The sequence below is a fragment of the Podarcis raffonei genome, chromosome 7, assembly GCF_027172205.1.
Source record: "Podarcis raffonei isolate rPodRaf1 chromosome 7, rPodRaf1.pri, whole genome shotgun sequence".
Taxonomy (NCBI): Eukaryota; Metazoa; Chordata; class Lepidosauria; order Squamata; family Lacertidae; genus Podarcis; species Podarcis raffonei.
The window spans coordinates 66,871,390-66,896,469 of NC_070608.1; the positions used below are offsets into that span (position 1 = coordinate 66,871,390).

General features: G+C 46.4%; 1 protein-coding gene across 1 annotated transcript in view; it reads left to right on the plus strand.

Annotated features, from left to right (window-relative positions):
* WRNIP1 (WRN helicase interacting protein 1) overlaps positions 1 to 25,080 on the plus strand; it is a 46,687-nt gene that overhangs the window by 13,041 nt on the left and 8,566 nt on the right. The window contains exons 2-4 of the mRNA XM_053397034.1: positions 1,936 to 2,127; positions 3,885 to 4,129; positions 14,939 to 15,162. Coding sequence (XP_053253009.1) covers positions 1,936 to 2,127; positions 3,885 to 4,129; positions 14,939 to 15,162 — 661 coding nt within the window. The remainder of the gene's footprint in view (positions 1 to 1,935; positions 2,128 to 3,884; positions 4,130 to 14,938; positions 15,163 to 25,080) is intronic.

Consider the following 25,080-nt stretch of genomic DNA (forward strand, 5'->3'; position numbering starts at 1 on the left):
TCAAAGTGCAAGCAGATAAATAGGTACCGCTCTGGCGGGAGGGTAAATGGCATTTCCGTGTGCTGCTCTGGTTCGCCAGAAGCGGCTTAGTCATGACGGCCACATGACCCGGAAGGTGTACGCCGGCTCCCTCGGCCAATAAAGCGAGATGAGCGCTGCAACCCCAGAGTCGGTCACGACTGGACCTAATGGTCAGGGGTCCCTTTACCTTTACTTAAGATAAATCAATCTGACAGCCAAAAAGGACGCTCATTTGTGTGGGCCAAAGCTGTAGTCAGCAACAAAATAGTCCGATGCAACACACAAAACCTTTGGATTAACTTGGTTATTGAAATAATCTGAACTCAGTATATAACATTAATGCTTTTAGTAGGCATATGATGCATCTGGTGTTCAAATGACTTTGCACACGTTATTTCAACAGTCTTTAGAACAGAGTGGTAAAGTTGGGCTATCTTTGCCGCTTTCTTGACCAAATTAATAATAATAATAATCTTTATTGCGGTCCAACGACCCATAACATGGATTCAGAATAAAATACAGATTCATACAGACAGTCCCCCCAGGGAAGGGAGACCGAAGTGTTATTTGTTTAGTCATGGTTATGTTGATCTTTGATTCGTATGACTTCTGAAAGAAATTTTGCCACAGCCACTGTGATATCATTGGACTTGTCGTCCAGAAGATATTTGATATAGTAGGCTTCAGATTGACCCGGCCGATTTGCCTATAGTGGTTTAATCAATAGTTCCCTAGCTTGATCATATTGTCCACAATGCAATAAAATATGCCTCATGCAGTCGACATCCTGAGAGCATCCTATTTTGATAAGGAATACCTCTCAGTCTGCCATTTAACGCTTCTGATGGGAACACATTTAATCTGGCTTTGGTGAAAAGATGCCGCTGTGTTGTTGACCAAATCAAATACAATCTGTTTTCCCCAGTTTCTTATGGCTATTATTGTTGGTTTTTAATGCATGGGGAGGAGGACCTTTTTCCTATCAAAGGCAGTTCCTAGGGTAGTGATCTGTTAGGAAGGGTTACATACCAATAGGCCAGAGACAAAAGTGTTCAGCATCACCTGTCTTTCTGCCCCCGTAATCACATGCAATTGGCTGCCAGGCAGAGACAGATGACTGCTGCCAAACCTCAAGAATCAGCCACTGAATAGTGCTGCATTATGATCTCTCTCAGGCAAAGCCTCCACATGTGGAATTTGGATTTCCCAAATCCTTCCTGCTTCAGTACTTCCTAAAAAAGCTATTCCTGAAAGTCTGGGATCCTTCAATGCTGCATTTAATGCCATGTAGAGGCAAGAAATCTGCAGAAATCTGGGAGGCAAGCAATCTGCAGAAATCCAAGATGGCTGCCTTGTGGGAATGGCATGCAGCTTTCTGCTCGCACAAATCTGCCTGCCAATATCCGTAATAATAAAGGAAGTAACAAATGGGAGCGCTCCCAAGCTTGATGTATCAAGCTGTTTCTTGTGCCATGGAAGCCTGGGATCCAAAGAACTAGAGGCCAATGAGGATTTGGGCTTGTGTTTTGGAAACAGCACCTTGTCAAACCACATGGCAATCTGTTTTTGAAAATGGAGAGGCTTTCTGAAGCCAGCTGGTGATAAATGGCCTGAGAGTCTGCTGTCCAAAGAGAAACCTTCTCTCCCTCTGGATAAAATTGATCTTTGGATTCCCCTTCAGGGGATGATAATTTTTGCGCTCTCTTCCTGTCAGAATAATGTGTCCTTTTCAACTAATGCCAAATAGATTTTCCAGTCAGAAAAAGAAAATGAGACGTTTTCTATCCCAAAACACTCCTTTGCTTCTTCACATCCCAACACTGTTTCCCCCTCCCACTCTTCACAACGCCTTTTAGCCATGTCTTTTGTGTTCTTGGAGGAAAATCAACACCCATGCGCTTTTCTTCCTTTCAGACCACCTTGGCTCACATCATCGCGAACAGCAGCAAGAAGAACGGCACACGCTTCGTGACCCTGTCGGCCACAAGTGCCAAAACCAACGACGTCCGAGAGGTCATTGCTCAAGCGCAAAATGAAAAGAGGCTCTGCAAGAGGAAAACAATCCTCTTTATCGACGAGATACACCGTTTCAATAAGTCTCAGCAGGTACTGATTGCTCCCGTCTCAGTAGGAAGTAGTCAGAAGGCGTCCCTTTGGAAATGAATGGCTTCTACACGATGGTTGAGCAATACTTAAATTGATAGGTTTGTAGCATCTCAACTGAGAGTCTGTGTGGCATAGTGGTTAAAGTGTTAGACTAGAACTTTGGGAGGCGAGGGTTCAAATCTCCTGTCGGCTATGAAGCTCTCTAGGTGTATTTTAATTTAACTGTATTTTTAATCTTTTGTTGGAAGCTGCCCAGAGTGGCTGGGGAAACCCATCCAGATGGGCAGGGTAGAAGTAGTAAATTATTATTATTATTATTATTATTATTATTATTATTATTAATGTGTTCTTGGGCCCATCACTATCTCTTAGCCTAACCCACCTCACAGGGTTGCAGTGAGGATGAAATAAAATATAATGTCTCAGAGGCTCTCTGTGTAACCTACATGGTGGGGTTAGCCCATTTTTTATTATCGCTACCTTACAAGGTAGATTAGAAATGAAAGAGAACGAGTGCCCTAAGATCAGCCAGCAAGCAGGAATCTCTCCCTGAGTTTGTTGACATGCATTTGGCTTTCAAAACTAGAACTTAAACTTCTTTTAACCTATATTGAAACCACACGTCTGGCATCTCTTTGCTGACTGAATTGAGAGTTCATTTGCAGCATTAGGAAAGCCACAGTCTAGTTTAAACCACAAGCTTTGGGATTAGGAAGTTGGCAGGCAGTCCAGCATTTCAAAATACACTCCCACCCTGCGAATAAACATGCAAATGCATCATCCCTAAGTCTGGGGGTGGGGTGAGGGGGAAGAGGCAGGGAAGCAAAGGCAATACTGACTGGACTTTTACATAATTTCTTACACTTGCATCTTAGAGTTTTCAGTTCTGCAGTCGAAATGGAATATGAGAACTCTGGGCACAAAGAGGTGTTGAAAGTTCTAAAAGATGTTTTGAATGATGGATTGCTGCGATGGGGAGATCTGAGTAAAATGTTCCATGAATTCCTAAAGTCGCATTCAAATTGTTTCCCACCAAATTATCAGAGTTGCATGATTCTTTACGACCTCTCTGAATAATCATTTTGGGGAGAAAGAGGCACAACGGACTCACTTTTGTCAGTTTAGCATTGCAGTAATGATGAATATGTGAACACCTTGCCTCTGTATCTCAAACAGTAAAGCAAAAATTGCAGAAACTATTTTCTTTTTTACACAACACAGCCCCTCAACATACACTGTAAATGGAATGAGTAAAGCTGCTATTACAGACCAAATTAAGAATTTGCTTAATATACGGCATGCAACTGTGCACTTTGTTTTTCCTTGAAAGGTGCCTGCCACATTGGTATTGGGAATGTGGTGCCTTTGGGGAGGCAAATCTCTTTACTCCCCACCAGAAGTGGAACAGAGGTTTCCCCCCACCGCCGCCCCCACCACACAGCTAGGAAACTTTTCTTTAAGGGTCCTGGTCACTCCTGGGGAAGACAGATCCTGGTTCTGTTCAAGGTAGAGGAAAGGAGAGATGCACTGCCATCTCAGTGAAAACCACACACACCTTAATTATGTATGGGGGGAAAACAAGAGCATCTAGTTTGGTTTTTGGATGAGCTGCCAGCGAAACGTCCCAAACGGAACTGCTTCAGTCTCTGAGCGAACGGAAAATCGCAATTGCGATTGTGAATTAATTGTACTCACGGGGAGTGCCTCAAGTTGTCGTTGATGGGGACCAGCTTCTTCTGCTTCCCTCCCATGTCCAGGATACCTTCCTTCCTCACGTTGAGTGCGGGACCGTGACGCTGATCGGGGCAACCACCGAAAACCCTTCTTTCCAGGTCAATTCGGCTCTTCTGAGTCGCTGCCGCGTTATTGTCCTGGAGAAGCTCTCAGTCGAGGCGATGGAAGCTATTCTGATGCGAGCTCTCAAGTCCTTAGGGATCCAGATTCTAAGCCAAGGCGAGCAACCCGCTGGCTCTGTGAATGGCAGCGACAGCAAGGACTCCGAGTAAGTATGCTTTGCGGAGCGCAGCGTGTTAACCCACACCACCCGAGGAACCCATTGACAGCCTGCCAGAGCAGGAGTGAGAAAGAGGTTATGGAGTGGTTAGGAGGGGGTGGGAATACTTTTAAAACTCATTTTCATAGGGGGAAAGGATGCATGTATGCTCACTAAATGGTATAAAAAACAATGCAAAGCTGTTGTCTTTCTTTCTTTCTTTCTTTCTTTCTTTCTTTCTTTCTTTCTTTCTTAAAACCCATGCTTTCCGGATTACAACAGAGAGCATTACACTAGCTGTTGCAATTTCTGATTTGCCTGCAGGATATATTAAAGTGCACTACAGCTGGGGATTTGGTTTGGGTTCCTGTCTCATTTGTATGCCATTGTTCTTGTTGCTGGCTACAAATGCATCATATAACAGCCAAGTGTTAGCTGAAATATCCCTTCTCTCCTTGTCTTGAATCTCTCGATCCAAAATGTAATTGAGTGCTTGTTCGACGGCAAATCAAGCAGGGACAGAAGAATTGTTCCTGCATAACCAGTGCTGTACAGTGGTACCTTGGGTTACATACGCTTCAGGTTACAGACTCCGCTAACCTCGGGTTAAGAACTTTGCTTCAGGATGAGAACAGAAATCGTGCTCCGGCGGCTCAGCAGGAGCAGCAGCAGGAGGCCCCATTAGCTAAAGTAGTGCTTCAGGTTAAGAATAGTTTCAGGTTAAGAACAGACCTCCAGAACGAATTAAATTCTTAACCCAAGGTACCACTGTATGTCTTGTTTTAAACAAAACCAACAACACACAAATTACTCGTTCAAAAATTCCAAACAATCCGGGGAAGTAAGAGAAGTTCAGCTAAAAATATTCAAACGCTTCTGCTATGCTTTCTTCTCTGTCTATAAACACAGTCTAAACGTTCTGAAGTCTACATGTAAGAAGGAAAGGCTACTTCAGGTTGGGCATACGGTCTTTGAAGCATATGGCCATAATCTAAGGGGTCGTTAGTCATGTTCCTCCTCGCACGCCAGACAGAATTCAGTACAGTCATACCTCGGGTTAAGAACTTAATTCGTTCTGGAGGTCCGTTCTTAACCTAAAACTGTTCTTAACCTGAGGTGCCACTTTAGCTAATGGGGCCACCGCGCAATTTCTGTTCTCATCCTGAAGCAAAGTTCTTAACCCGGGGTACTATTTCTGGGTTAGTGGAGTCTGTAACCTAAAGCGTCTGTAACCTGAAGCATCTGTAACCCGAGATACCACTGTATTATGTGTCTGCCTTGCATGGCGATAGGGGGGGGGGGGGGAGGAACAGACCACACGCTGGTAAATCTCTCTTGACAGATTTAGATATTGCCTCCAATCTGTTGGGGGGGAAATGGATGCTTAAGTCCCACGAATCAAATCAATAGGACTTAAGTGATTTGTAAGTGACCTGGACCATGGATTTCAGTAGAACTTAAGTGTGCAGTGGTACCTCGGGTTACCTACGCTTCAGTTTACATATGCTTCAGGTTACAGACTCCGTTAACCCAGAAATAGTACCTCGGGTTAAGAACTTTGCTTCAGGATTAGAACAGAAATCGTGCGGCGGCAGCAGAAGGCCCCATTAACTAAAGTGGTGCTTCAGGTTAAGAACAGTTTCAGGTTAAGTACGGACCTCCGGAATGAATTAAGTACGTAACCAGAGGTACCACTGTAACTAACTTTCTCTTGGAAGAAAACACTTGCGGTTCACTTAAAAGAAAGGCATAAAGACCTCTCTTTTCTTCAGTTTTGATGTGACTTTTTTTGCTCCAGTACATGCAAGTTCCTAACTAGATTGCATAAGTTAGGGAAATGAAGGAATTCTGTTTCCTTATTTAGGATGTTGGGTTTGTACGGCTGTTTATTCTTTTTGTTGCAACAGGGCATGAGCTGTGAGTACGATGTATGGGTCAGAGCAACTTCTTCTCAGGCTTCATATAATGTCTCAGCTGTACTTACGGTGACTCAGTGGATGGGTTTGTGAGGCCTTCATTTCTGGGTGGAATGTAGGTAGAAAGAACAATCCCACCTCCTTCTCCCAAGGCATTATATTTCACTAGACTCTAGGCATGCATTGAGTAAATATTTGTTCTGTCAGTGGAGACCAGACTTTAGGGATCAGCTTGGTGCTGTTTTTTATTTATTTATTAGAACCTGTTGGCTCACCAACTGGAGCCAGGTGTAAAATACTTTTTTTAAGAAAACAAAAACTCGTTTCTCATAAGGAGCGAGTTAAAGTTGGTGTGTTGCACTTGCATAATACTTCTAGCCGGAGGAAGTGGAAATATATTTATATATTACCCTCGCCGGTTCTGCCAGTTGGGTAAACATGTATAAACAGAAGCGCCGAAAGGTTAGCAGGGCTGGTCAAGGTCACATAATAAGCAATAGCCAGAGCCAAGAAATGGCAAGACTTCTTAGGTGCCCTTTATATGTTAGAATCAGTGAACGTGAGAAAAGCTCTGGTGGATCTGACCAAAAGCCTATCTAGTCCAGCATCCTATTCTCACAGCGAATTGTTCTCTGGTTTTCTCCAGCAAATGATGTACCCCAGCCTTGACACAGCTTCATCCCACAATTCTGCTGTAGAAATTTTTATTTCTGTTTTATTGATTTATTAGATTTATAAGGTAAAGGTAAAGGGACCCCTGACCATTAGGTCCAGTCGTGGCCGACTCTGGGGTTGCGGCACTCATTTCGCTTTATTGGCCGAGGGAGCCGGCGTACAGCTTCTGGGTCATGTGGCCAGCATGACTAATCCGCTTCTGGTGAACCAGAGCAGCGCACGGAAACACTGTTTACCTTTCCGCCGGAGCGATACCTATTTATCTATTTGCACTTCGATGTGCTTTCGAACTGCTAGGTTGGCAGGAGCAGGAATTGAGCAACGGGAGCTCACCCCGTCGTGGGGATTTGAACCACCGACCTTCTGATCGGCAAGTCCTAGGCTCTGTGGTTTAACCCACAGCACCACCTGCGTCCCTATTAGATTTATATACTGCCCTTAATCATAAGATCTCAGGGCAGCTCACAGGATAAAATACAGGATTAAAAACAAGTAAATAATTAAAACAAAATAGCAATCCAATTGCGCTCACACACACACCCTCCCCACAGACACATTTAAAAGGCTGCAGGATATTAATCATCCAAAGGCCTGGTTGGAGCGGAATGTTTTCTGCCTAAAATATATATATAATGAAGGTCCCAGGTGGACCTCCCTGGGGAGAGCGTTCTACAAATGGGGAGCTACTACAGAGAAGGCCCGTTCTCATGTTGCCACCCTGTGAACCTCACGTGGAGGAGCCACACAATGAAGGGTCTCTGATGATGAATGCAGGGTTTCTATGGGGAGAGGCAGTCTTTGAGGTCTTACGGTCCTGAGTTGTTTAAGAATTTAAAAGTCTGGTGCCTTCTTGGTGGGACCTTCATGTGGATTCATATATGAACGCAGGAGCAAAGAAAAAGAATTGCCTGCACGGTGGGCTAATGGCATGACTTTGCACTCTCCATAAGAACATAAGAAAAGCTCTACTCCATCTAGTCCAGCATCGTGTTCTCACAATGACCAACTAGATGCCCCTGAGAAGCCAACAAGCAAGTACAACAGCCCTCTCCCTGGTTCCCAGCAGCTGGTATTCAGAGGTAGAGCATAGCTAGTATGGCTTGTAGCCATTGAGAACATTCTCCTCCATGAACTTGCCAAGAAGAAGAAGAGTAGAAGAGTTTGGATTTGATATCCCACTTTAACACTATCCGAAGGAGTCTCAAAGCGGTTAACATTCTCCTTTCCCTTCCTCCCCCACAACAAACACTCTGTGAGGTGAGTGGGGCTGAGAGACTTCAAAGAAGTGTGACTAGTCCAAGGTCACCCAGCAGCTGCATGTGGAGGAGCGGGGAAGCGAACCCGGTTCACCAGATTACAAGTCTACCGCTCTTAACCACTGCACCACACTGGCTCCCAAATCTCTTGGCAGCCATTTCTACGTCTTGTCAGAGTTGATTCCACAGTTTAACTCTGCCTTGCATGAAGGAGACTAGCAATATCCCAGTGGAGGTTTCCTCTTGTGCACTTAGTTGTAGTTTTCCTTTACCTTTTAGGTAACATGCCACCCTGAGGTCAGCTGGTGCGAGGTCCTAGGCTGTTTTTCCTGCCTGCCTGTTTATATTTTTGTCTCTAGGTATCACCGGTTACAAGGTACAAACACCAAGGCTTGGTGTCCAATTATGTCCTGTGTTAATTTGGGAGACTGGCAAAAATACGAAATAGTGCAAGTGTAAGATGAGAGTATGGGGGGGATATATTCAGAGGTTGGAAAGTAGGTTAGTTTCCTGACTTGCAATTGTTACCTCATGTAGGATAAATGGGCAGCCGTATAATATGGAAGTAGAAGAGGAAACTTAGGTATGTTTTAATATAAGGCTGAAATAATCAGATACTTCGTAATTACTAAGAAATTCCTCAAACCAGTAAAGAAAGAATAATTTGTTTTTAGATTTTGATGCTTCTGCCCACCACAAAGTTGTTATTAACAATTTGTTTTTAACTTGGATTCCGTGCGGAGGAACAGGTGGTTTTCAAAGGCACACATTTTTTAATTACCATATGCAAATGATTAATAGGCATTCTCCCAGAAATATGAGGATTCTAGGATCCCTTTCAACACAGGATATCAGGGGAGGGAGGGATGTATTGCTTAAAGCACTGAGCTCTGTAAAATAGTATTGTGCTAAAGCAATTCATCATTTTAAAAAAAAATTCTGGGGAAGTGCATTCTCGGTTTTTGGTGAATGCTAATTATTCTCCTGGCACCTGTAAGTAAGTTCATAGTTTGTTTTGCTCCTCTATCTTCCCAATCAAATGGGTACCATAATACTGGTAATTTTTTAGTTAAAAGAGTAATAGAATATGGTCATTTAGCATTATGGTGTATATTGGTAGTTTTCAAACACTGTTGCCAGGAACACATGGATTCCTTGCAGGCAGTAGAATCGTAAATTTAATTGTAGAGTTGAAAGAGGCAACGAGTCCCCTGCATTACAGGAATCTTTTGCCCAATATAGGGCTCAAACCCATGACTCTGAGATTAAGAGCCTCATGCTCTACTGACTGAGCTATCCCAGTACACAGGCATCAGGGGTTCCTTGGAAATGGCACCCAAAGGGAGAGACTATTACTCAGTGGCTGAGCATCTGATTTATATAAGGTCAGAGCAGGTAGCAATGAGCATTCTTTCTTTGTCTCCCTGTGTGGTGTATATGTACAGTTTAGACATTATACCAAAGGCAAAATTGCCTGGGGCCATTACAAGTTGCACTAAGGACAAACCTACCTATGTGCTGGTCCCTGCTTCAAAGAACATGCTTGCTGCTGGTTTTCAAATCTACTTGCAAGTACTGTGCTCCGGGTAAAGGTAAAGGTAAAGGGACCCCTGACCATTATGTCCAGTCGTTACCGACTCTGGGGTTGCAGCACTCATCTCGCTTTACTGGCCGAGGCAGCCGGCATACAGCTTCTGGGTCATGTGGCAAAGCTGCTTCTGGCAAACCAGAGCAGCGCATGGAAACGCCGTTTACCTTCCCGCTGGAGCGGTACCTATTTATCTACTTGCACTTTGACGTGCTTTCGAACTTCTAGGTTGGCAGGAGCAGGGAGCAACGGAGCTCTCCCCATCGCGGGGATTCGAACCGCCGACCTTCTGATCGGCAAGTCCTAGGCTCTGTGGTTTAACCCACAGCGCCACCCGTGTCCTGTGCTCCGGGTACTGACACTTTAAAAAATAAATAAATCTGGCTGCTTTGGCAGCCTTTTCTCGCCTGGGGAGAACTTAATATACTCCTTTTCATGTTATTTTGCATGGCCTTACTCTTGTCTGTCTTATTGTATGTTGGAAAACATATTTGATAGTTTTAATGCATTAGAATCCACCTTGAGAACTTGGGTTAGTGGGCCAGGTATAAAGGATACAAGTAAACTGAAATCCCCTCTCCCTTTGTGCAGTAGCTTGCTTGAGTCACCTAAAGCCATTCTGCTTGCAGCACGCTGTTGGCAGCAGGGAGAAAAGGGTGCGTAGTCCCGCCTTCAGTTATTTGCAGCTTGGCAGCTTCCTCTGGGAGACACCCTGGTAGGAATCCCAGGAGGAATTCTGTTGGCCTGTGCCAGGTAATCCTATTATGACTGTATACTTATATATCATGGTAGCGATTCTTCTTCACAATGCGCCTCTATATCCAATTACATGGAAAGATAGTAGCCCTTAGGCCAAGAACATGTGTAGGTATGAAACATACGTATAAAACAATGTCAGAGAGTTCTGAACAATCTGCGAGATGTGCCGAACAGTTCTGTGCGGGACCAGATCACATAAAGATCCATTGTTTAAATGGTCTCTCGCAAGAAAATCTCCCAGCACATTTCTCTAAGTACATTTTACAGGAAGGTGAGCTATAGACAGTGTTAGAAACTGCCAATAAGCCTAGGTTAATTGCCAATAAGCCTAGGTTATTGTTGCGACAACGGAATGTCTAGGTGCCATTTTTGTGATGAGATTTTTTATTATTATTATGGATGGGGGTGAACCATGTGCTCCTTGGAGAAAAATGTGGGATATAAATGCAATTAATAAACTCTTCTGCTTAAGAATGCTGGAGGGGCCAGCAAGATGGAGGTGTCAATCGCAAATCTACCATCCAGAGATATCCATGTGGTTACAATTGGAACCAGTGCCAGTTACAAAACTCACCTGGCGCCCGGCTAATTTCGAACACCACCTATAGATGCATTACCTATGATGTGTTTAGCTGGGAGCCTATGTCTGTATCAGAGGTGGTGAAATCTTGTGGTTTTTCGGACCCAGCCACCTAGCCTGTGAGATGTGTGTACTTTAGGCTGTTCATTAACTCCTAGAATCAGGTTGACGTTCACACACGCATCCTTTCTTCTGACGATGGCTACTAGCTTTTCCTTTTCCTTTTTGGATTAAATCTGTAGGGAACCTTCTTCAGCCCCGAGGGCCACATTCTCTTCTGGGAAAACCACCTGGGGGCTGAAGTGGCCAAAGTAACAAATGTAAATTTTAGCTTTGCGCAATAGACTACTTTCTAACCAAACTCACACATCCCTCTTTATCCTCCACCCAGGCCAGCAAGAAACATTCTCAGTGTTCAAGGAAACATTCCAACTGGGGGAAAACCACTCAAAGTGGATGGGGAAAGGGTTGTGGCCTAGGAGGAGTCCCAAGGCCCCTGGAAGGGCAGATTTGGCTCCTGGGCCTGTTGTTCCACACCCCTGCTGTAAATTCCACCACAACACTTCACATTCCCAAGCACCCATGTTGATATTTTGTGGGTAAATGCACTTCTCTAAATGACTGATTTGGTTATTGAAGGGTATAATTAGATCCATTCAAAACGAATCCCTTGACTTCTCTAGCCGCTTGATAACCATTTAAAGAAAACGACCGTAAATCCTTCAGTGAATGAAGTGCAGAACCTCTGGCAACCCTGGGTTTATGTGCAGTGCCAACATACTCCATAAGGAATTGCTGTCTGTTCCAGTCTCCCCGCACTAATCCTCGTTGGATAAAAAGGGCAATGAGTCAATGAGCTGGAAACAGCACAGGTTGAAGTGCTGTACGTGCCGGATTCTGAAGCGTGGCAACTCCTGCCCTTGAAAAATAGGTTGGCTGTGTTTCTGTATTCGCAAAAATGTTAAGGAGATGGATCCACCATTTGGTGTAGTGGTTAGAGCAGGGGTCAGCAAGGTTTATCTTGCCTGGGCCGGATTGGTCCCACAGAGATCCTTCTATGGGCCAGATTGCGTGAGCGTGTGTGCCTGTGATTTTCAGCGTCTGCGCAGATGTGATTTTCGGCGTCTGCATCTGTGCAAACGCCATTTTGAGCATCATGGAAGCGAGTCCCCACACTGCGCTGCGCCAGTTTAGTGCAGCACGCGAGCGGGCAACTCAGTTCAGGGGGGGGGCTTGTGGGCCGGTCAAACGACCTCTGTGGGCTGCTTCCGGCCCATGGGCCTTAGATTGCTGACCCCTGGGCTAGAGTCTTGATTTAAATCTTTATTTACCCATGGAGCTCAATGGGTAATCTTCAGCCCACTTAGGGAAGTTTTTAATTTTTGATGTTGTATTGTGTTTTTACTATTTTTGTTGGGAGCTGCCCACAGTGGCTGGGGCAAGCCAGTCAGATTTGCGGCATATAAATAATAAATTATTACAGTGGTAACTCGGGACGCGGGTGGCGCTGTGGGTTAAACCACAGAGCCTAGGACTTGCCGATCAGAAGGTCGGCGGTTTAAATCCCCGCAACGGGGTGAGCTCCCGTTGCTCGGTCCCTGCTCCTGCCAACCTAGCAGTTCGAAAGCACATCAAAGTGCAAGTAGATAAATAGGTGCCGCTCTTGCGGGAAGGTAAATGGCATTTCCGTGCGCTGCTCTGGTTCGCCAGAAGCGGCTTAGTCATGCTGGCCACATGACCCGGAAGCTGTATGCCGGCTCCCTCGGCCAATAAAGGGAGATGAGCTCCGCAACCCCAGAGTCAGCCACGACTGGACCTAATGGTCAGGGGTCCTTTTACCTTTACCTTTTACAGTGGTAACTTGGTTTACGAACTTAATCTGTTCCATAAGTCCGTTCTTAAACCGAAACCGTTCTCAAACTGCGGCACGCTTTCCCTAATGAGGCCTCCCGTTGCTGGTGCCCTTCCACCATTCGAATTCCGTTCTTAGATCTCAAACCGGGACACTACTTCCGGTTTTGCAGAGTTTGTAAACTGAATCATTCTTAAACAGGACTGTTCTTAAACCGAGGTACCACTGTATTATTATTACCTTACATGACTGCTGTGATGATAAAATGGAGGTAATCGTGAGTGAAAGAAACAAATGTGATAATTGCAAATGGCACCTTCTACAAAAGAATTTGAAGTGTGTGGTTTTTTCCCCTTGGGGGCATTTCTAAATCACTGGTGAGTGGTATCTCCAGTGCTGATAGATTCTGTAAATTGAAGGCCTATTCTCTCCTCCCTCCTTTTAATCTGACTTTTCACAGCAGTGCTAACATCTCTTTTCAAAATCTGTAAATTCTGCTATCTTTATGGTCAGCTTGAGGCAAATGGTTGTGGGGCCTGCAGGCATCTTTCAACACTGATCTTTGGGTTAATTTGTTATTTAAGTAGGGTAAGATGTTATGGAGAACTCAAGGCAGCTGTCGAAGGCAGCAGACCTCTGTCTGACCTTGAGGAAAGCAGGACATGACATCATCATGTTGCGAGTTGCTCTACAATTTTCTACTGTTAAAGTAAATTTTGTCCTTTAACCTGCCTAATGCTTCCTGATATTGAGCTTTTTTCTCCCTTTTTTTAAAAAAAGCATTCACATAGTTTCTCATGTTTGTGCTACTGAGTTTCACACCCTGATTTTGAACCCGTTGTAGTCTTGCTTTGGTTTGCATCCAATACAGCACCAAGGATTCATGCTGGCACAATGGAAACCTCCTTTCACCACCAACCCCTGAAATCTGTTTTGTGATTTCCCAAAATCACAAAGCAGATTTGAGGAGGGCACAGGGTGCATGCATGGGGAAGTTGCATTGGGAAAGAGGGAATCTTCTCATTGACAGGACACTTATTGAATGCAAGCCTTAAGATCTTTTTTTAGTTCCAGTTCAACGCAATGCAAAAAATGGGTTAGGTTCTATTTCAATTCAAGAAAAATACAAATAAAGCAGGAAGTTGCTTTCTTAGTCCCCGTTCAGTATGACTCCCTGATCAAATCTAAAGTTAATCTTATGTAGATAAGGCGTTACAAAGTTTGTCTCTCTTGCCCATTGTCTGGCTGCAAGTACAGACAGGTTTCGTACAATGGTTAAAATGTCCATGGTGATTCTAGTTACAGATAGGTAGCCGGGTTGGTCTGCTGTAGTCAAAACAAAATTTAAAAATTCCTTCCAGTAGCACCTTAGAGACCAACTAAGTTTGTTATTGGTATGAGCTTTCATGGCGGGACCAGCTGCGAGAAAGGGCTCCTTTCGGGCCACTCATCCCTCCACTGCCACCGCCCGCCTCACTCAAGTATAAGCCAAGGGGTTTTTTATCAGCATAAAAAATGTGCTGAAAGAGTCGGCTTATACTTGAGAATATACGGTAGTTGGTCTCTAAGGTGCTACTGGAAGGAATTTTTTATGGTGATTCTAACATGCTGTAATGCTTAAGGCATAGTTTGTGGATTGCATACTCTGTTTAAAGTCCTTGTAATATTTAAGGGATGCGGGTGGTGCTGTGGTCTAAACCACTGAGCCTCTTTAGGCTTGCCGATGTAAGGTCAGCGGTTCAAATCCCCGTGATGGGGTGAGCTCCGGTTGCTTTGTCCCTTCTCCTGCCAACCTAGCAGTTCGAAAGCATACCAGTGCAAGTAGATAAATAGGTACCACTGCAGCGGGGAAGGTAAACGGCGTTTCCATGTGCTCTGGCATTCGTCACAGTTCTCTGTGCGCCAGTAGCCTGTTAGTCATGCTGGCCACATGACCCGGAAATCTGTCTGCGGACAAATTGCGGCTCCCTCGGCCTAAAAGCAAGATGAGTGCTGCACCCCATGGTCGCCTTTGACTGGACTTAACTATCCAGGGGTCCTTTACCTTTTACCTTTTTACCTTAATATTTAACTACTGTGGTATTCAGTTAGGGATAAAGTTCATATCCATTTGGCACTCAGTGGTCAGGGCAAAGAAATGTGGCCTTGTGGACAATAGGAAATGCACTCAGATATCACGTCTTTCATTTCAGATGCTGTGTGTGCATTGAGAGAAAAGCTGTAAACACCCTCGCGTATCTTTGTGATGGCGATGCAAGAACTGGGTTGAATGGACTCCAGATGGCTGTTCAGGCCAGGTTAACTAAGCTCCAGCAGCAGAGTAGCACACATGGCTGTTCTGTTAACGAAATGATCATCACAGAAGATCATGTTAAGGAGGGACTGCAGCGATCCCACATTCTGTATGATCGAGCCGGTGAGTAGCTAATAAAGAACGCTCCATGTGATGCAATGCTATGAATGAAGCTTGGTACCCAGCTCAGCAATGAATAATAATAATAATAATAATTGTCAGGGAACTGCCATCTGAGACGCAGGAGGTGAAAGGGCTCACGGAGGGTGAGAGAGACCATTCAGCTGAGGAGGGGACCAGCAGGGGGAGAAGTGGAGTTCCAAGGGAAAGTGAGTCGGAGGGAGGGCTCAGAGACACTTCAAGCGAGAACAGTGGGGAGGTTTCAGGACCTCCTGTAGGGACACCCACTCCTCGCCGGAAACTGTCACGCCGAGAGTCCAGAAGACGCGTTTCCGTTAAGGAGCTTTTATGCTGGAAGAAGTTCCATAAACGCCCACTGTCCGATTCAACGAGCGACTGATGGAGCCATGCTTAAGGAGCTCCGTCACAGACAGAGGTTTGTGGACTTAGCCAAACTCTGAGGGACTAGGATTTTACGCACAAGCAGCTCACCATCCCATCACAGCAATCGGACAGTCCCTGAAAGCAGCTTGTGCAGAGAGGCATCATGAGCAACCCAGCCGGAGCCGGGGGAGCAGGAGGAGCTGGAGAGGGTCCAAGCCTGGAAGAAAGGTACAGGGTGTTGGAAGTCCAGCTAGCACTGCAAACGGCGAGGCTAGAAGAAAGGAGGGCGCAGGATGCAGAAAAGGCAAAAGACGCTACACTAGCAAGAAAGATGCCAGGATTGGTGCAGAAGTTTGGGGGGGACCCCAGGAACTACCAAGCCTTTAGGACAGAGATGCAGTATGCTCTCGAACTGCAGTTTAACGACTTTCCCGACGAGGCATCGCGAGTGGCGTTTGTGATTGGCCATCTCGAAGGGGGGGCGAGAGACTGGGTTAGACCCCTGATGGCAGGGAATAGTGAAATGCTGAAGGACACGAGGAAGTTTTTTCGCGCCATGGATTTGATGTTTTCCAGCGAGATTGAACAGGGACTGGTGCGCAGACAATTGATGGCTTGCAAACAGGGGAGCCGATCGGTTCGTGAGTACTGGACTGAGTTTACAATGTTGATACATAAATTGGGATGGGACCTATCGGCGGAACCCATTCAAATGCTCTTTGAAGAGGGGCTTTCTTCGGCGGTGAAAGACGAACTTTCCCGGGCGCCCAGGGCGGAGTCTATGGACCAGCTGACCAAATCAGCGCTGACCATTGGAGCGCGCCAGGAGGCAAGAGCCTTGGAGAAGCGGGAGGGGAAAGGAGAGCGTTGGAGGGATTTGCGCATTCCAGAGATTCCAGAGCCAAGTTTCCCGCCAGGAGAGCCGATGGAAGTTGGAACAGCGCGCGCGCGCGCAGTTTCAAATCCCAGTGAAGGGAGGAAGAAGGAGGGAAAGAGCGCCAAGAAATGTTATCTCTGCCAGCAGCCAGGTCACTTTGCCAGAGTCTGCCCGCAAAGAAAGGAATGGCAAGGGATGGCGGGAGCTGTTGGGGGGAAGGAGGAGGGAGTCCAGGAGCCAGTAAAAGCCAACGCCTGGCTGCCACCGTCAGGGCACTGCAGCCAGGCCAAGGAGCAGTAAAAGTGCCCACTCCGGAACCTCCAAGACCAGCCCTAGTAATAGAGGTGTTGCTAGAGCTGGCAAACGGATACCCACTAAAGACAAAGGCGCTGTTGGACTCAGGCAGCTCCTGTAATTTTATGAGTAAGGAGTTTGCAGCTGAACACCAGATACAGACACTCCCTTTAAGCAACCCCCTGCAGGTGACCACGATCGATGGGAGGGAGCTGTTGGGAGGAGAAGTTAGCCTACAGACCGTCCCAATGGTTATGAGGGTGGCCAGGCACACCGAAAGGATAGCGTTCAATGTGGCCACCCTGGGAGGGGCTCCCGTCATTTTGGGAATGAGCTGGCTAGCGTTGCATGACCCGCTAGTGGGCTGGCATCAGAGAGTGGTCTCCTTTGGGTCAGCACATTGCCTGGAACACTGCAGAGAGGGAAAGGTGCCAGAAGGGGCAAAAGCCTTTCTAGCAGGGACGGAAGTGGCGGACAAAGGGAAGGTGCCCAAACAATACGCTGACCTGAGCAAGGTCTTCAGCGAAAGGGAAGCAGATAAACTACCACCGCATAGAGACTTTGACTGCCAAATTAACCTGGTCCCTGGGGCCCAGCTCCCCGTGGGCAAGCTGTACGCCATGTCAGACAGGGAAATGCAGGAGTTAAGGGAGTTTATTGATAAAAACCTGAAGAGGGGCTTCATCAGAGAGTCCAGAGCGGTGGGGGGGAGCCCAGTGTTTTTTGTGGACAAAAAAAACACGGATAAACCCAGGCTTGTAGTGGACTACCGGCGGCTAAATGCCGTGTCAGAACCAGTGACTTTCCCCATGCCCAGGATTGATGACATTTTGACCAGGGTGAGGAAGGGAAAGATATTCACGAAACTGGACCTGAGAGGGGCATACAACCTGATACGAATAAAGAAAGGGGATGAATGGAAAACCACCATGTTCACCCCTTTGGGGGCTTTTGAATATCTCGTTATGCCATTCGGATTGCAATCAGGCTCCGCCTGTTTTCAATCGCTCATGAACCATGTCCTGGGACCTTTGCTCTACAAGAATTGCGTGGCCTTCCTCGATGACGTGCTGATATATTCAGAGAATGAGGAGCAGCATGTAAAGGATGTCAGGGAAGTGCTGAGCCAGCTGCAAGCAAACCAGCTGTGGGTGAAATTGGAGAAGTGTCAGTTTCACACCAAGGATGTGGAATTCCTGGGGTACCGCTTATCAGACAAGGGATTAGCCATGGATCCAGGCAAGGTCCAGGCGGTGCTGGAATGGAAGACACCGAAAACGAAAAAGGATGTGCAAAGGTTCTTAGGGTTTGGGAACTTTTACCGTAAATTCATCAAGAACTTTGCCCACTTAACGGCTCCCATCACGGACTGTCTAAGCAGCAAGAAGAAATTCGTTTGGACGGCGGAGGCGGAGCAAGCATTTGAGGAATTGAAAAGGGCATTCGCTTCGGAAGAACAGCTCCTGCATGTGGATTTACAAAAACCCATGAGAGTGGAAACTGATGCCTCAGACCGGGCGGTGGGGGCGGTGCTGCTTCAGCCAGGGAGCAATAAGTCGGAATGGAGACCGTGTGCCTTCTTTTCGCGTAAGCTGAACAAATCCGAGAGGAACTACACCGTATATGACCGAGAACTACTCGCCATTCACGAAGCGTTCCGGAGATGGAGACACTTACTAATTGGCGCACAGCATAAGGTGCAAGTGTGTACGGACCACAAGAATTTGGAGTATTGGAGAACGGCACGAGTGCTCAACCAAAGACAAGTGAGATGGGCCCAGGAGTTCTCCAAATTCCATTTTGAAATCTGCTATGTGCCAGGTCCAGAAAACATCAGAGCGGACGCTCTCTCTCGCAAACCTGAATATTTGGAGGGGGAGGGAGCGCCTGAAGAGAGACATATTATCCCAGAGGACCACTGGGTGTGTGGGGCGGCCTGGGTGGGGCAAAGAGAACTGGTAGAGGGAACGGTAAATGATGAATACGCCCAGGATAAGCTCAGAGGTTTAAGGAGAGAGGGAGAAGACCCCGGAGGTTTTGAAGAAAGAAACGGGGCATTGTATTACAAAGGGGCACTATATATACCCGAAGGGGAATTGAGGGGGAGAGTACTCAAACAGCTGCACGACAATCCCACAGCGGGGCATCTTGGGCAACACAAGACCATGTGGTTGGTGACCAGGGAGTTTTGGTGGCCCAAGGTGAGGGAGGATGTACGGGAGTATGTGAGAAGGTGTGACCAATGCCAGAGAGCCAAAGGAGAAAGGCGGGCACCAGCGGGGTTATTAGAACCGTTACCCACACCAGAACGACCGTGGGAGGCGGTATCGATAGATTTTATGACTGATCTGCCTAAATCCCAGGGGAAAACCGCCATACTAGTCGTAGTAGACCTGTTAACTAAGATGGGTCACTTTGTAGCTTGCTCACATGCAGTCACGGCGGAAGAGACAGCGAAATTGTTTGTAGAACATATTTTTAGGCTGCATGGCGCCCCCTTGAGGGTGGTCTCCGACAGAGGGAAACAGTTCACGTCCAGATTCTGGAGGAAACTTATGAGCTTGTTGCACGTAGAGGTCAACTTTTCGACTGCCAGGCACCCTGAGACCAATGGGCAGGCGGAGAGGGCAAACGGTATCCTCCAACAATACCTGAGGTGTTATGTCAATGACAGAGAGAACGATTGGGTCGAAAAGTTGGCGCTAGCGGAATTTGCTTACAATAATGCAGAGAATGGGTCCACCGGGATGAGCCCCTTTTTGGCTAATTATGGGTGCCACCCCAGGGCGTTTCCAGGGGGAGGAGGGGAGAGATGGAGTGTCCCGGCCGCTGAACTTTTTGTAGAAGAAATGGAAGCGATCCATCGTCAACTCCAACTCAACTTAGAAAGGGCCAAAGAAGAATATAAGAGGCAGGCAGACAAGAGCAGAAGGGAAGGTGAAACCATTAGGGTGGGGAGTCAGGTCTGGCTATCAACCCAAGGGTTGCCGTTCAAGGGGGGTTGCAAGAAATTGAGACCCAAAAGATTGGGACCATTTGAGGTCATCCAACAGGTCAACCCAGTGGCTTTCAGACTCCGGTTACCGAACCACATGAAACTGCACCCAGTATTCCACAGGTCATTACTGTCACCATATAGGGGGGAAGGTGAAGGGGTATCCACACGGGGGCCAGCCATAGAAGAAAGGGAAAGCAGCAACCATGTGGCGGAAATCATCGACTCCAGGTGGAAGGGTAATCAGGTGGAGTATTTGGTCGCGTGGGAAGGGGAACCGGAGTCGGAAAACACCTGGGTGACGGCAGAGGAGGTCCGTGACGAGATCTTGATCGAAACGTTCCACCAAAGGTTCCCCAGGAAACCTCAGCCAGTAGCGAGGTTCCGGAGGGAGTACTTTGGCACCACCGACGATGAGGAGGAACTGGAAGGATTCAGGGAATCGGAGTTGGAAGGAGGAACAGACTCCGATGAGGAGGAGTACTTGGAAACCGGAAACAGCAAGAGGTGGAGGGAAGTGTTCGAAACTTCGGAAGATGAGGGAGGTTCCTTCAGGGGTTTTGCTCCCTCGCCTCCCGCAGAGGAGGGGAGGGAAGGGGGTGAAGGGGGCCCTGGAGGGGAGGTGGATGTCAGGGAACTGCCATCTGAGACGCAGGAGGTGAAAGGGCTCACGGAGGGTGAGAGAGACCATTCAGCTGAGGAGGGGACCAGCAGGGGGAGAAGTGGAGTTCCAAGGGAAAGTGAGTCGGAGGGAGGGCTCAGAGACACTTCAAGCGAGAACAGTGGGGAGGTTTCAGGACCTCCTGTAGGGACACCCACTCCTCGCCGGAAACTGTCACGCCGAGAGTCCAGAAGACGCGTTTCCGTTAAGGAGCTTTTATGCTGGAAGAAGTTCCGTAAACGCCCACTGTCCGATTCAACGAGCGACTGATGGAGCCATGCTTAAGGAGCTCCGTCACAGACAGAGGTTTGTGGACTTAGCCAAACTCTGAGGGACTAGGATTTTACGCACAAGCAGCTCACCATCCCATCACAATAATTTATTATTTATACCCCGCCCATCTGGCTGAGTCTCCCCAGCCACTCTGGGCGGCTCCCAATCAAATGTTAAAAACAGTACAGCATTAAATATTAAAAACTTCCCTAAACAGGGCTGCCTTCAGATGTCTTTTAAAGATAGGACAACTGCTTATTTCCTTCACATCTGAAGGGAGGGTGTTCCACAGGGTGGGCGCTACTACTGAGAAGGCCCTCTATCTGGTTCCCTGTAACCTCACTTCTCGCAGCAAGGGAACCGCCAGAAGGCCCTCAGAGCTGGATCTCAGTGTCCGGGCTGAACGATGGGGGTGGAGACGCTCCTTCGGGTATACAGGACCGAGGCCATTTAGGGCTTTAAAGGTCAGCACCAACACTTTGAATTGTGCTTGGAAACGTACTAGGAGCCAATGCAGATCTCTCAGGACCAGTGTTATGTGGTCCCGGCGGCCAGTCACCAGTCTAGCTGCCGCATTCTGGATTAATTGCAGTTTCCGGGTCACCTTCAAAGGTAGCCCCACGTAGAGTGCATTGCAGTAGTCCAAGCGGGAGATAACTAGAGCATGCACCACTCTGGCGAGACAGTCTGCGGGCAGGTAGGGTCTTTGCTTGCAACTGAAACAGCTCCCCTTCTGTCATGTTAAGGTTCCCTTGGCAGAGTTGATCCGCAACTCAGTCATACAAAGTGTTGTCCAACATGCCAACAAGGCTTTGTTTGAAGATAGGTTTCTTTTGGCAATTGAAGGGGTGAAATACCTGTGGACTTGAGCTCCTTCGGAGGGAAGGGTGGCATCTAAACTCGATAAATAAAATAAAAATGATGCTAAACTGTATTTTAATGTCACATGAAGGAGGGACAGCATGAAGGTTGATGCAGTCCCCACAGCCAGAACAAGGGCATATGGAGCGTCTTGTTCACAGTTTACCCAAATTGGAACTTATTGTGGCTGAACAGTGAGCATTGTTTCATTTAAACGATGGTTTGTTAAAGCAAGTAAAGATCGTAAACGTAAAGCTTGGTCTTGGTTTATACCATAGCTTAAATGAAGCACAGTTTGTCCTTTTCCAGACAACGCTAAACACAGATTTTGTTCAAGTAAAACAAATCTCACAGAGGTGAAGGAAGAGCACATAAGTCAGACATATTCACATAGTACTAAAGTATCACTTACCGTTATGTCAGAACTGGGCCTATGTATGCCATAATTCTAATCACTATGGTGGCTTTGAGCAGTTACAAACAAAACATAGTTATTGTATTTGAAATAAGCCTAGCTTCTAGGCTTGCATACTCTCCTCTCTCCCACCACAGATGAGAGGAAGAGTTCATGTTTGATTAACCACAGCTTGCTGTGCTGTCTGAACAAACTGTGGTTAATCTCAGTTATGGTTTGTTTGAAGCATGGCAATTTAAACGATTGCTTACGAAGTTGTTTCGTCAAACCATAGATGAGATTAACCACAGTTTAGAGTTCAGGTGTAATGTTAAGATGTGGTTAATTGGTATCAGAAGCAAAATCTTCTGGTCTCCTCCTCGCAGCCACACTAGAAGAGAAGAAGAGCACATGAGCCTGGGGGGAGGCTAGGCTTGTTTCCATCATGACAAGCCATAATTTACTGTGACGTCCAAATGCAGCCACTGTGGTTTAGCTGAAACCCGTTCATTTATTTACTTTTAGAATTTATACCTACCTTTGCTCTTAAAGCAGGTTGTGATACGTTAGCGAAAGGAATGCAACAGTGCAACGGCAGCAACGTTAGCAGTGCCAGTGAAACCAATAAAACAGACAGCCAAATACATAAAATTCTAAAAATACAAAAGAGCCCAGCCTCATTTCCTCCTCCAGGGACCCAAGAGACTGCCTGAGCAAGAAGATCTTGGCTAATAAGATAGCTGTTGCCTTCCAGAGACCGTTCTCAGAGGCCCACGCATCTCCACACGCTGCTCTTCATATCCTCTGCACCTGTTCCAACAATAGGTGTGGAGAATTTGAGGAGGCCCTGCTGCTGGGAAGATGAAACTCATGAGAGGGGTTTGGCTCGGAACATACTGTGAACTTCGTGCTATTATCTCAGAGGGAAGAACATTGAAAGGGCTAGGATAATGCATACCGGGTCTCCCTGGGGACCGTGTGGCGGTGGAGGGAAAACCGCTTTGTCTGTGGCTAAGAATAGCTTGTGGCGCTTCATGTGTTGCCTCATGAGCATTTTCAGTAATGTACAGATCTATATTTTAAGAAATCATATACAGTGGTACCTCGGGTTAAGTACTTAATTTGTTCCGGAGGTCCGTTCATAACCTGAAACTGTTCTTAACCTGAAGCACCACTTTAGCTAATGGGGCCTCCTGCTGCCGCCGTGCCGCCAGAGCCCGATTTCTGTTCATATCCTGAAGCAAAGTTCTTAACCTGAAGCACTATTTCTGGGTTCGCGGAGTCTGTAACCTGAAGCGTATGTAACCTGAAGCGTATGTAACCTGAGGTACCACTGTACCGTACTTTTTGGTGTATAAGACGAGGGTTTTTTCTTTTAAAAATAACTTTATAAAGGCTTGTCTTATACATGGGTAGTGCATTGGGGAGACGGGCAATTGGTTGCAGCCACAATCAGGAGATTCTCAGTGTTGATTGGGCATTTGAGTGGTGGCTGCGGCAATGGCTGCTGTCTATTGGCTGCTGCTGTGGCAATTGGACGGGTGAATTGTGTCTGGTGGCGGCGAGGGGGCATACGATTGGTGCCTTTGGCAACGCGTGCGATCATGCGGGTGAGCGATATTCAGCACACGCACACCCCAAAGCTGAACAACTCTGGGGATTTCCCCCCAAAACAGCTTAACAACTCCTGGTAAGCTCCCCCCATTTTCTTAATTTGGAGTCCCCAAAATAGGGGACATCTTATACACGGGGGCATGTTATACACGGAAGAATATGGCAATGTGAAGATTTTGGCTGTGTGCGTAGACACTTCCCATTCCATGGTATTGGGATTCTCCCTGTAAAAGAAATACACATTTTGTTTTATTTTACTGGGAAACCTCTAAGTGCCAGTTTGTACAACTATAAAACAATGAACAGGGTGGTGATACAATGACTACTGCAATCAACACAAGATAATAGTTTGCTCAAGGACATTGTCCTCTTTCTATGTTCCTCCTGATGGAAACATGCAGATGGGGACAGATTTAAGTTGTTTGCATACGGTCTTCTTTTGTACATGATTTACTACCAAGCTCGAAGACGTAAGCTCTTTAGTGACAAAATGTCAGATTACCAGAACGACATTCCAGCTCTCAACCACTGGTATATCACAAGTGCCCCTTTGCAATTGTTCAAGAAAAAAATCTATTTTGGAAAGAGAAGAAATGAGCACTGAACTACTGATAACATTACAAGTAAACTCTTTATTTACTGTGTTTGCTATTGTTTAAGATAGCTTTCCCTATTTGGGAAAGAAACTACTTGTGCCATTTTTATGGACGTTTATTGTTTGTTTACAGTTAGTTGCCTTGGTGATATTACCTTGCGTCAATTGCGGTTTGTACAACCAAGCAGACTCAATTGAAAAGGATTTTCCTGGATGGGGCCATGTCAAGCTGCGTGGGTTGGGTGAGATGTCTATGCATTGAAATCAATAATGTTGGGGAGAAGGGATCAACTGGCCTTCTGCTATTTTGCTTTGTGCAGAGAATTCTTGGCACTGGGGTACATTCAGATATGTAGCAAGGACACAGCTGCAGCTGATGTCGTCATTCTGATTCTGTTGGTTTGCAGACTTTGGGCCTCATTACGTTATCTTGATACCATCTTCAGCAAAAGGGATGAAGGACAGACACAGGACTCTAAAACAGCAGTGTTTACCATTCTAGGTTTCAGTTATGTGCCATCATTATTGTTAAAGCAGGAATAAACCTGACACAATATATGGATATGGTTTTATTGTATGATGTAAACAGTTTAAAGAGCCACAGCAATGTTCTTTAAACTCTGGCCTTCAGAACTGGAGGAGTCCTAGGGAAATCGCTAACCCCCAACATGGGCATTAATCCACCATGATTTGTGGACTGGTGCTTCACATTTCCTAAAAATCTCTCATTTATACTTAATACATCCTGTTGGCAGGATGTGTTAAGAGTTTTCATGGCTTTTTCTTCAAAAAAACATAATAACCAGAGGCCTTTCTTTGGGGCATGGCGGGCCAAAGGGTGCCAAAGAAAGATAGAACATTTTTTATGTATGCAACAACAGCAGCAAGAATACTTCTTGCCAAGTATTGGAAGACACAAGATTTACCCACCGTGGAGGAATGGCAGACGCAAGTGATCGACTACATGGAGATG